This window comes from Stegodyphus dumicola, chromosome 5, assembly GCF_044657685.1.
Source record: "Stegodyphus dumicola isolate Sdum_Otavi_A_Nest chromosome 5, ASM4465768v1".
Lineage (NCBI taxonomy): Eukaryota > Metazoa > Arthropoda > Arachnida > Araneae > Eresidae > Stegodyphus > Stegodyphus dumicola.
This window is the reverse complement of record NC_140772.1, coordinates 96,072,842-96,086,446: the sequence shown is the minus strand read 5'-3', so window position 1 is coordinate 96,086,446 and position 13,605 is coordinate 96,072,842. Positions and strand designations below refer to the sequence as shown.

The 13,605-nt window shown below is 30.5% G+C and overlaps 1 protein-coding gene across 3 annotated transcripts in view; it reads left to right on the top strand.

Annotated features, from left to right (window-relative positions):
- Positions 1-13,605, top strand: part of LOC118197664 (cell adhesion molecule Dscam1-like) — a 927,954-nt gene that overhangs the window by 502,826 nt on the left and 411,523 nt on the right. For all 3 annotated transcript variants that reach the window (XM_085816877.1, XM_085816876.1, XM_085816875.1), the window contains exon 5: positions 4,789-5,082. In XM_085816877.1, the coding sequence (XP_085673003.1) occupies positions 4,789-5,082 (294 nt within the window). The remainder of the gene's footprint in view (positions 1-4,788; positions 5,083-13,605) is intronic.

Below are 13,605 nucleotides of genomic sequence, written 5' to 3'. Positions count from 1 at the left end.
AGCCGTGAGGGTAACTATAATTAATTAACCGTTAAATATTGCTGAAGGGATTCTACTAGCTAATTATTCATTCCATAATGAAGTGGAACTTTTTATCCAGAAGGCAATATGCTGGACTTTCTCAGAAGCTTACGAAACGTAGAATCACACGCATTTCAAAATAATTTTCCAATATTTGATAGATTTTTGCAAGCTACACATAGCAAGGAAGACAGCACCGTTTAACAGCCTTTTTAAAAGTAGAAATATTGTTAATGATTTGTTTTCAATATAGGAATTGAAAAATTTACTTCGGTGTTTGCCATTATAGTATTATTACTTTAAATGAAAAAAAATATATTTGCCGGTTATTGTAAAAAAACATTTCTTCCTGAAGTAGAAATTTGTATTGGTGTTTAAAGAATCTTTTAAGAAAAACAGAATAAGATGGCTTTGTTAAAACAAAATTTAAAACATACACAATATTTTACAGTTGATACATGTTACAGCGACCTGCATCCAAAAGGAAAAAATACGTTGCTATAAGTAGTTGTTAATTTAATACTGTCATCAGTTGAGAACATTTTGTTCTGAATCCCCAAATGAACGGTCAATATTTAATTCCTTTGTTAAGGATATTTCTTACTCAGTTTTCAACGAAATAATATCAACAAATTTATGTATTAAAATATTATTGCATTCATTAACAAACATCGTACATGTAATTTAACTGTCTATTAAAAGACAGAGTTCTTTTAAATTCCGAGTCTTATTTTATTGCACATAAATGACTTATTGTTCCACTGATGAAATTTTAGATGAATGGCAAAAACGTGAATAACAGGAAAGGGATGTTTGAGACTTATTACGCGGGATATGTTCAAAATATATTCATAAAAATAGTAAGAAGCATTCAAAGAGGTCAGTAGCATTTGAATTCTTTCCCAACCTATCACAGTTTTGTTAATTTAAATATTTCTGTATTGTTGGATTAGAACTTAACTATAAGCTCGTGAAGTATTTTGCGCATGAGTTACTCGGTTTTTAAAATACATTTCTTAAATATTTACTTAAAAATTTTGTCAATGCCTAAAACTTTTAAAAAATAGAATAGAGAGAGAAGAATGAAACTGCGAAATATGTTTCGATTTGAGCTGTGAATTTTTGAATCTTTCTTTTAAATAATCATTTCAAACCAGCAACATGGAACTATTAATTAAGTTAGATTAATAATGACACATAGTAAAATAAATAGCTGTAGATAACTCCAGAAGAACTCAGATATTAGGCAAATATTCCTTAATATACGAGAAATACTGTGAACTGTAAATAATACTCACAGAGTAAACTATAAAATGCCATTCAACTAAAGCTTTGAACAGCAGTTTCTCTGAAACTTTTATAACTGAATCTGAATTGATAAGCAATTAGCTCGTCATCGTGTTACACGGGTTTCTGGAACCTTCGAGAAAAATATGTCCTGGAAATCTAAAAATGCTTTTTCCCTAATTTCCTAGAAAGTCGCCAAATTGGCAAGAACTATCTCGAAGCCCTTCAGGAGTGTTTTTATTATATCTAGCATTATAATTCAGCTATTTGCACCATATATAATTTGCTGGAATCATAATTAAAAGATCTACAATTCTATAAAAGAATTAAACACTTATATGCAAAACTTGGTCACTATTTCAATACATAAAAAGCCATAAAATTATTATCTGAGATTCAAAAATAAAAGAAAATAAATAGGTAAAACAGTACTCAGTATTTCAAAGTTATAAAAAAAATGCAATCAAATGAATTTAATTATTTATAGAAATTTATAACTTCGCAACCTCCTTAGGGCCTGCACATCCCGGGAAGCATATTTCACAAGTGCACATCAGCGTAGCCACTGAGGGAGGGGTTTCGAAAATAGACCAATGAGCTTCTATCGCTCTTGTGACGCTAAATCTTCATGCATGTGAGCGAAAACTTACGTTTTAATTTGCATTTGTTTCGCAGTTATAAATGTACGGCGTAATAGTAGAAAATCTCCTAGTTATTTCGTTTTTATGAGTTTAATGAATCGCTGACATTTCCCTTTCGCGATTTTTATCACGCATTAATATTTGAATTGATGTTTACGGCATATTATCGCTCTTTACATTGAAAAAAGGACTCAAGCTACAATTAGCGTCGAATATTATGCATTTACTAACACTTGTGGATTAAGAGCATTCAAGCGCATTTTTAATTGAGCGTATTTTTCACATATATATTATTGACATAATTTTTAATTGAGCTGAGAAGGACTGGAAGTGTTACAATGAATCTAGTGTTTTCTTATTTCAGGGCTTCCATTCTTTTGGCTTTTAAAGTGTAAGATTCAGAATATGTATTGTGCTTGATCTGATTATATCCATTGTTAACTTTAAAAGTTACATGTGAATAAATTGAATATATTCGTTGCGAAATAAGATAAATTCAGTCTTTTTGATGAGTATTTCTTGTGTAAACAGTACATTTAAGAGTGAGCAGTTATTAAATGTGAAATTTAACACACTAAATGAATACGAATGCAAATTAGTAAAGTTCACTTTGAATAAAATTTTGCATTGGCAATTATTATAGAACATCTTTTTCATATAGACTGGAATAAAAAATGCAGACTTCTATTTACATATATAATTGATGTAAATATTTTTCTCACATGCATACTTTTATGTAAAGATAGCACTTGGGCTCAGATGTTTATTACATATTTCTTTCTTCATTTTATTTACCATTTATTAAATAATCTTACACATGAATACTTTTGCGGAGTATCCAACATGTGTTTGTATTTATTTCAAATTCTTTCAACCAGGTAGTGAAATCTTCACTATTGCTTATATTTGATCTAACTTCGCAATGAAAATTTTCAGAAGAAATCGACGATGCTTTTGTACAGAAAATCGCATGACAAAATATTTTCAACCATCTTGTTTCATTCTTAAAGCACGCGAAAGGTCATGTGACATGACAGAAATATTACTGGATTCCCATTGGTCCATCCTAGAAGCCACTCCCTCGGTGGCTACACAGATGTGCACTTGTGAAATATGCTCCCGGGAAGGTAATCCCCAAGACCAAGACAACTAACTTCCATTATCATAGGAAGATTTAACTCTATCTGAACGCACTATAAGCACTTCGTCATTCTGTTTCTTGACCACACAGAATTGTCCTCTCCAAGGTTATTTACAGCTTGGGTGAGATGATGCTTGAGATTTCACAACCAAACATGAGCTCCTTCATTAAATTCCCTCTCCATAACTTGGCATGGGATCTCATCTTCATCCTCTCTGACTGCAAAGCAACGCTTTTTTTTTCAGATATTTTCCCCGTTCTATTTACCTACTTTTGAGAAATACCTACAGCACTTTAAAGAATTATTTTTAAAAATACCGAGATAATTTGCATTGAATTATTAAACCTCTATACCTATTGTATTAATTTATTATTTAAAATTATTCGTGACATCATTTTGTAAAATATGCCACAATGGGAAAAGATTTGTGAAAAAGGTATTTTTTAAAATCTGCAGACCTTCTGTAGAAATCACTGCAACCTTCATTACTACTGTTGTAATAAATTCAGGATATTATCCTTGGGTAGCTCTGAATATTATGAAACGTAGAACGCAAAGTTTGGCAGAAATATTTCTAAAATGATCTTTATGTTTTTCGTCAAAGACCATATAAGGAACACGTTTTGGAAATAACTATAATGAACACTGGGCAGCGGATGATTCAGGTTAAATTCAAGATGCTTAAAAATAATTTTCAGTTTATCAACAAATAAAAATTTAAAAAAATTATTTTTCCTGAGATTCGCCCTTTTAATTGATAACTAAAGTGTAGTTAATTAAGTCTATTCTTATAAAAAATTATGCATTTTTAAAAGATAGAGAAAGATAAATATTTTTGCTATCCAGAACTGTTTGCAATGATGAACAGCAATTTTTCACATTGGAAAACTACGATAACTTCAGCATAAAAATACCAATTCCGTTAATTTTAATAAGCTTGTTTATACCTCTGCCAAGCAGCAGTTTTTAATGTTATGAAAATCGAGGTGGTTATACGAAATGATTAGATAGACATAATAGACATAGATAGGAAAGGATTAGATAGACATAAATTAAGTTAACAATCTCAAACTCTTCAGAGATTATTAAATAATCTGTGTTGATTTAGATAGTATCTTATAATATTTTCTCGTCTTTGTCTTTTTCTTATTTTTCTTAAACTTTTACGCAAATACCAGTTAAAATTTGAGGATTCGACTTGGTTGAACAGCAGTTGATAAGAGCTGCTCGTAATGAAACGGAACTTGACTGCGTAGAGTGGTATCAGTACAAGAAAATGAGAATTAAATATATGAATATATGCACTTCAATTTCAAATATTTTACTTTAAAAATGTACGGTACATAAATGAAAGTGACCGATTATTGAAATTCATGAAAAATTCATGTTTTATATCCCTTATTTTCCCATTTGCTGGTATATGCATTCTTACATAATAATTTAAGAAATAAATATTAAGAGACACACTCTGAACTGCTTCAGAATATGAGCTACTGGGTTAAAGGCAACATATCTAGAATTCTGTAGAATAAATCAAATATATATTTAACAGCATATCAATAATTTAAAGTACTCGGTACTCAAAAATATATACAAATTAATAAATTTTTACAGCCAATTTTGTTATGCTACGAAATTAATGATGATAAGTTATTTGCATCATTTTCTGATTTCTCCATTTTGTTTCCATCTTTCAGAAGCGAAAGGTAATACCAAGCCACATATAACGGACGTAAAGATGCAAGTTTCAGGACGCAGGGGCGACTTGATAGCTCTTCCTTGCACCGCTCGCGCCTTTCCTCTACCACAATACAGGTGGTATCTTCAAGAAAATGGACAGCTGAGACCTATAGCACCAATTCATCGCATTTCGCAGCTTGAAGGTACTTTAATAATCCAACAAGCAACAGTTGCAGACAGTGGTCATTACGTATGTCTCGTTAACAATAGTTTGGGAGAAGAAAGGGCTCACACTAGACTTCTTGTAACCGGTAAGTATTAAGAACCTAATAAATGTTCTTAAATCCTTACAATTTACAGCTAAATTTATTGGGAATTGCTTCAGAAGATGTCATTAGTGGCTGAGATGAAATGAAGCGTAAGAAATATTAAAAATTTTTTGCATAATGTTCTATGAAGCAAAATAAGTTTTGCTATTGAAAAAAAAAGAGATCATATGTTTCCTAAAAATATACTACACAATTTATGTTTTGAAATATAAATTGACGGGATATCAAATGATGATATTAAAATTATCTTATTAAACGATTTGCTTTCAAATTAATTTATGTAAGTGTAGAACATTTTTCTATTAATATCATGTAGGAAAGTATCTTCCTAAATGATAATTTAAGAAAAGATTTCCTTACCATTTGCTATCAAACTTAATATTAAACACAATTAATTTAATAAAAAAAAGGTTTGACTCAAATCAATGACCAAACCCTGGATCCTTATTGTAAAAGTAATATATTTCAATCGCTTTCACTGAAAAATTAATTTGATCAATTTTAAACAAAAATCTATATAAGCATCTGAACAAACAACAGTGAAAAAGGTATTGATGCCTTCGTGCAGGTTCGAAATAGATTAAATGCATACAGCTCCGATGATAGGTTGATAAGATTTATTTTATCAAATGAAACACTCCAAAGAGCAGGAACGTTCCACAAAGATAGTCGTATAGCTCTTCACAATATTACAGAATACAATTAGTAGTTATACTTCAAACTACTATGAACGTTAAACACAACCCAACGCAAAGAAAAGAGAAATCTACCCGGAGGTATCTCAGTACTCCGAATTCAAGCTGAGATAACAACTAACAACAACTGAGAGCATATATTCTCACCAGCCTTATATTGTTTTCACCCTGCCGCTGAGATATTTCTAGTACTTTCTGCTTCTCGAAATCAGTGGAAGGCAGTATGAGGGTCGAATTACGGTTATAGCGGTCGAATACGGTTACGGTTATATTGATGACTAATATAGTGATATATTACATTTATTCAATTATAATATCTACTACGGCAATTAGGCAATCGACCATTTGACAATAGTCGCCAAAACCGTTATCAACTTGGCTATATCTCGCCAAATTACCGAGCTACCCAAGTACTCAAATGTTAAACAGACTTTCCCCTGTATTCTTACTCGCAGACAATGCGAATTTCAAATAAAGTTTTCAGTAAAACTTAAACCCATTACTTCAACATAGGTAAATTCTAAAAATACACTTTTTTTACTTATTCTAAAAATGCACTTGAATTTTAATTATTTTTTATTAGTCGGGGCAATAAGAGTTTTTGGCGAGGGTAGTTGCTATGTGATAAAAAAAAGACGTGTACTTATGTGTTTTTTTTTAATTAGGTGATTTAGGCATCTATTAGGCATGTGATAACTTGTGAACTTGCTTATTTATAATAAGTTTTTAAAAACATGTATCATCAAGTACGTGATTTTCTTTAAACAGATGTTACTGTATAAAATGTTTCTTTCTCAGTATAACATCTTTGAAAGATAATTATTTTCTTACTTGCATTTATCTTATGGCTGAATATCTACAAAACTCTTGTGTATAGTAGGTTTGATATAGATAATACAGACAACTTTTAAATCATATAATAAATTATTTAAAATGCAAATAATATTCAGTATTATAAAAGATATTTGATAAAAAAATTTATGTAAAATAATGTTTGGTAAATGGCATAAAATAAAGATGATATGAAATAATTATAAAAGAATACTGATGATTAACTATATATATAAGTATATAATAATAATAATAATAATAATAATAATAATAATAATAGAAAATTTATATCTATCTGCAAGACTAAATACCAAAACAGCAGAATACCATTTAACAAAAATAGTTATTAGTCATTTAACAAAAGTAGTTTATCATCAAGTGGGCGATAAACTGCCTTTTCGAAAGAAAAAAAAATAGGCATAATATGATCAAGATTAGAAGTCGTAAGTATCACTTGAAGATGCTTTTATTGAGACGGCTAACCATTCCTTTTCGGGAGTTTCCGGAGTAGAACTCTAATTTTCTCCCTAGTGATGTTATTCAACACATGACAGTTTATATTTTAATCCAAACAAGATATAAATTATATGTTAATTTAAGCTTTTAAGCAGTAATAACCACAAATGAAAAAATAGGAAATCGAATGACATTCTGGTTTTTGAAAGTCTAAATTAATTTATTTTTGTGAGCAGTTTATTCATTAAAGATTTCTACAATGGGTTGGCCAGGAAGTAATTTCGGTTTGAACAAATAGATGGCATTATATTTGTTTTGGTATTCTGCTGTCAATCTGATGATTTTTTTTTTCTTTTGCCATTTGGCAACTGCCTCTTTTAGCTTGCTAGCGAAACAAATTCTAGATATTTTTGTTTATAACTGTCAGTTTTAATATTGGGTTCAAAATGAAACACTTTAAACGTATGTAAGGATTATGTTAATTTTATTAACAGTTAAATTTTAAGTTAAAGTTCCTTTCCTGTCAAATTCTTAACTTCAACTTACTACTTCCGGCCAGAACGTAGTTTTGGAATCTTGCTGAATATTTAATGAGGAGGAGCGATATTTAAACCACGAAGTTACTTACTGAGTCAGATAGAATCAGAGTTTCTGATTTACGTGCGTCTGCCTTTTTGGCCACTCTCTCTCTCTCAAAGTTGTTATTACGCTCCGCCATACTCAGGCCCTTGCTAAGCTTCGTATTTAAATAAGTTAAGGGGCCAACAAAATTTTACTTGAAAGTTTTCTCATTTTTAAGGAAATGGAAATTGCGTCCAACACAGATATGCATATGTGGAGAAATCGAAATGCGACAGATTTCGTTTTTCATGTGCATGTATTATCAATTCTATCCAACTATAAATACACCTTGAAAACGTAAATGGTGCCTGCCGTCCAACAGATACTCTAGAATGTGCTCTTAGGGACAAAAAAAGTTGAGAACATCTCTGGTGGGATTACAGCGGTATTTTGTATTTTGAGCTGCTTTCAAGCAACCAGACCTTCAACTCAGATGTTCACTTCCAACAATTTATGAAACTGGAGGAAGCAATCAAAGAGAAAAGGCCAGAATTGGCAAAAAGGCAAAGGGATCATGTTCCAACACGAAAATGCGAGCCCTCACACATTTTTAGCAACATGTACGAAATTACTGGATCTTTACTGGTATGTGATGTCATATTCCTCATATAGCCCCACCTTGCCACATTGGATTGTCATTTATTTAGAAGTTTAAAAAACTTTTAAAATGGTGCTGAGTTTTTTTATTAATAACGACCACAAGTTCTGTGAGGGCGGAATCATGAAATTTCCAAAAATATGGGAAAGGGTCGTCGAATAGAATGGAGATATGAACAGAATGGAGAATGACTGATTAAATTTAATTTTTTTGTATAGAAAAACTGAGTTTTAATTTGTACTAAAATAATTACTTTTTTTGCCAACCCGATGCAAGCGGATATTCGAAATTAATATATAAATTCTCCTTCTCAGTTTTATCCAAAAAACTTTTAAAGATTTTACATAGATAGAGCTTGATAAATCTAAGCAGGATAGTAAAAACAACACATTAATTTAAACCGATGAATATGTTCCTTCTCTTTTTTTAATTTTAATTTTTTGTTTTTGGAAACATGCTTCCATGCTATAGAAACAACAGATTGTCGGAAATAAGCTATTAGAGAATGTCATTGAATATGACATTTGTTTAGGCTGTAAATATTTCTGCCTAAAAATATCTCCAAAGAATTAACGCTGACGACGTAGGACATAATCATCTCATTACCAAAGAGAATGCATAGATATGCGTTCGACAGAATGGGATTAGCTGGCTTAATTTATTAGAAAAGCTAATTTCCATTGATGAATGTGTTCTTTCGCTTTATTTCCCCGAAGTTAGAAAACGAGAGGATTCGGTTGTTTATTTTAGCGTGATTAGTTCTGCGAATATATGCGATATTCTAATACTATCAAAACACTGCATATATATATATAGACTGAAATCATATAAATGCACCTTAATATATTTTCATAGATCTGACATATTATGCATTGATGAAAATAAAATTAAATATCTATCTCGTTAATTAGCTTTATTTTTCAAATAAAATATCTTCTTTCAGTCAGTTTTCATCCTTAAATACTAAGAAAAAGTCATTAAACACGGTCATAAATTCAAAATTATTACCTTTATTTAAAATAATCATTTTTAATTTCTGAGTGAATGTAAAAAGTTACGTTTGAGTTAAAGAACGAAGTAGATGGTAATAAAGAATTAACATATAATAAAGAATAATATAATAAAGAATTACAGGATGACTATTTCTCAGTTGTCAGTTTGAAGTTGCTTAATGACTTTAAGCTTTCTATTTTCATTTTAATTCTAGTCTTCCAATCTATAGGAAAATTTTTTAAAAGGTTGCATTTTTTGCTTATTAAAAATTAATTTATATTTCCTTAATTAAAACTCAGATTTAACGCGTAAATTTCTGGTTTATTTATTCCTAACAAACGCTCATGACCCAAAGGAAGTTTGATCACTAGGACCCTGGTACTACAGAAACGATGCTCAAAATTAGCAGTCATCGCTCATCTAAATCTGGACATAAGTAGAAAACTGTACTAGTTCTAATTATGATAAACTTTTAAGCAATAGTAAGTCTTTCAGCTTTCAGTGCAAGCTATTTTTAACATAATCTTGACTATAGCAAGATCATATCTATTTAGTATTTCATTTCAATAAGCGTAAAATTTAGCCTCTGCATATCGAACTGCTTTCCAGTAGCCCCGATGAATACTGATAGTTTGAGCTGTTTACAAATCCTGGCGAATGGGCTGGCTGCAAAACAGCTATAGTGGTGTATCTCTTTAAGTATTGTCGATACGCCTTAAAAGTCCTCCACGATGACATTCCTCTCCTTGGACACATAAACGTTGCGTGCTTTGTCGTAATCTAAGTAATTCAATCCATTCTGAAATAATATGAGCAACCGGACTAAGTACATAGATCTATTAGGATTTCGAAGCTAGAGATGTGGAAAGTCTCTCGCTAAGTCAGTGCTTGTTATGTTACGAGAGCATGAACTGAGAGAGGAGACAAATAATTCCTTATATATTTCTCCACTTAAAAATAAACTGGAGAGTGAACAGCGAGATTAAGTAGACGAAATATAGGGGGAGAAGAATTATCTTCTATCACATTTAAGTCTGACGCCACTCTAGAGCTGTTAGGTTTATACCCTAATCGTTATTCCAACCATGGCTGTTTCGATTTCCAGCCACAAGAACAAGCATGAGGATGGTCGATCAATCTTATATTCAAAAATAAAATATTTAGTTATATAGTTCTATAGTTTATTTGAAGGGTTTTGCTGCTGTTATGCTTTTCCGAGAATAAACAACAGGATTAAAATTTGCATTGGGAGACTGCTAATGCTAAATATATTTAAAACTTTCAGGCAAATTTTGAAGCTGAGAAAAGTCTAGATCTAAACACAGAATGTGTATATCAATCAGTTGGTTCCTGAATTACTGATAATTCAATCATTATCAAGTAATATTTGCCTGTAGAAGGGTAATGGAAGAATTTCTAAGGAAACTGAGTTATATTTTCGTTACAATGAGAATCAACTTCAAAAATCAAATTTCAGAAACATGTTTTTAAAGCTAGTAACAAATCTAGGACAAACTACTAAATGTCTGCCAGCTTGATAAATAAAAATAGTAATTGCAAACTCAAACAATGTCATGAAGAGCACAAACATTTGATTAAATATTTTGAGTTGAGAAATATTCACAGATTTGGAATATTACGGAACTGAATTGATTTCGTAATATGCCTTTCAATCATAAAATTGATTTCAGACTGTCAAAGAAGCTTATTTCCTATCATGTTAAAACTAATTTTCTAATAGATTCATTTCAACAAATTCTTTCACAAAATCGTATACAGTATATATATATATATATATATATATATATATATATATACTGTATATATATATATATATATATATATATATATTGTAAATTAATAAAATAACAGAAGCCTGCAAGCTGCTTTTGATGTAACAGAAAACTCAAATTGACACCATCCATATTTTTATAACCTTCTTTTGGTACTTTTTTAATGGCGTTTCAGGATTTGAAAGCATTTCGATCATGAACAGGGTTTCTTTGGCTTTTGAAGGAAGCACAGCGAGGGGATAAATCGACACAAATAAAGAAACTCAGTAAACTGTTCGATTTCTAAACTTCCAAATAGTTATGTTTTCCGGATGCTTATAGAAAAATATTTCGAAATATATTTTAGAATTTTCTTTAGCTATTTTCATAAAAAGGAAACCTTAAATTTTTACTCTCCGTTAGATCTAAGCAATTTGTTATAGTTAAATTTTGTAAAAGCTTCGAATTTGATATATGTACTATTTAGTTATATATAAGTTTTACTTATCTTAAATTGGTACCTAGGGCGATTCTATGGGCTGTGTTTTACTTTAATACTTTTTCTTTTACTGTATGCATTTGAGGAAAATAGTTTCTCACTCTGAGAAACATGATTTCTTGGCAGAATGAGGGATGCTGAAGATATGTCTTTCGCAACGGACTGAAATTTTTCTTTATTATCAACATTAAACAGGGCTAGAATGTAAAAAAAAATAATGTTAAAATTTGCGTATTATTGGTGTTTTGGTTTGTGAGGTCTATAAAAGATTTTACTATGTTTATATAGCCATGCAATACCGAAAGGATACAATCAACTCATTAATCTCTGGAGATGATTTATCCGACTGAGTATTAAATGTTCCCTATCTTAACATTACGTTCGTTTATTACATAACGATCGAAAAATGAGTATCACAAACCTTCAGCGATAAACAAATTAAACTGGAAAATGCATGGGTGAATATCAATGATAGCAGGTATTTAGTAAATATTTTCATCCATATCTGCATCTAATTTCTTTATACCTAATCCGGAATATACGAATGTTATTAGATCATTGATTAAAAGCAAAATACCTAAGCTAAAATATAAATCAAGTTCATATTACCTAAAACACCAATAACTGCGTCGGTCTACAATCACCTTAGACCACCTGCAGACCACCACACTAAGAAGGCATGCTAAGAAAGCGAGAGGTATATCTTATATACTCCCCCTTTTAAAAGGCGACTGAGGTTTTAGGAGACCCGATCGCCAAATCCTACCAAGTAGGTCCTGTGCACTACCTTTCTCCATCAACGAGAACTGTAAACATTAATGAATTTCCAGTGTTCCTCGGCTTTATCATTTTCAGCATTTAATGGGCTAGTCATGCGGTGAATAATAAGTGTACAAAAAGTATATGAGAAAAAAAAATTGCATAAAATTCAGTCGCGAATTTTATTAAGTATAACATTTGGCAAAATATTGTGTATTTTGATGTAGTTTTCGAATGTATAAAAAAATATTTCTTCCTTCAACAGCTCACTTCTGTAAGCTTTCTGCATTCATATGTTTCAAATCTATTTAATTTAGGATAATTAAAAGAAAATATTTTTATTTCGAAACATGATGGAATCCTCAATAAAAATACTTAAACAATAAATTTGCATTTTATCGAAAATATTTTTCATACTCAAAGAAAAGATTTTATTAATTGAGAAGTAATGAAAGTATTCTAAAAATACCTTACATTTTTTTCTAAATTCTGCATGAAACTTTACTTTTCGTATTACTTTCTTCGGTCAATCGTAAATTAAAAGAAACTTTTCCGTTTTGAAAAGGGAATTAGAAAACGTGAATCGAGCGAATTTTCCCAACCATGGAAATGGCTAACAAAAACTTAAAAACCACACAAAAGGAATACTTTTAAACAAACTCTGTTAAAAGAAGATTTTTATCTCCGATAATAACTAAGAAATCAAAGGGTGGAACCAAAATTCATCGAATTCTGCGTTGAAAGTTTCTGAAAAGATTTTGGAGACGGGGTTTTCTATGGCCAATATCATATTTTTTCTTTTCTCTTTTCTGCCTCAGTTGTTTTCTTCATTTCCCTTAATTCATTCTAAAACTAACTGATTTCCTTACCGTTCGTTTCTTTTCTTTTTGAAAAGATGAAACATCTAGGACTTCAAAGAAAATAAGAACTGCTAATTTGAATTGATATTTCGGAAGAATAATTTCTTTTCTGCACTGCAAGAGAACAAAAACTGTTTAAAATGGAAATAAATTAATGAAAAGTACAACGGTTCTTACATACTTTGTTCTAAGAATATATGTATCCCTAGAGCAAATGGAAAACGCAATATTTTTGAGTTAAATACTTCGTGCAGACGTGACGAAAATATTTAAATTTTAATCGTGAAAATTTCACAGTTCTTGTATTTAATGTAACTAATATATTTCTGGCGAAACCTAAGGCGCTTAAATGCCAAGGATTTCTTTATCTTTATGAAAAGCCCTGTGTTGAGAGAATATTAAAAATTCAGAGAAAAACATG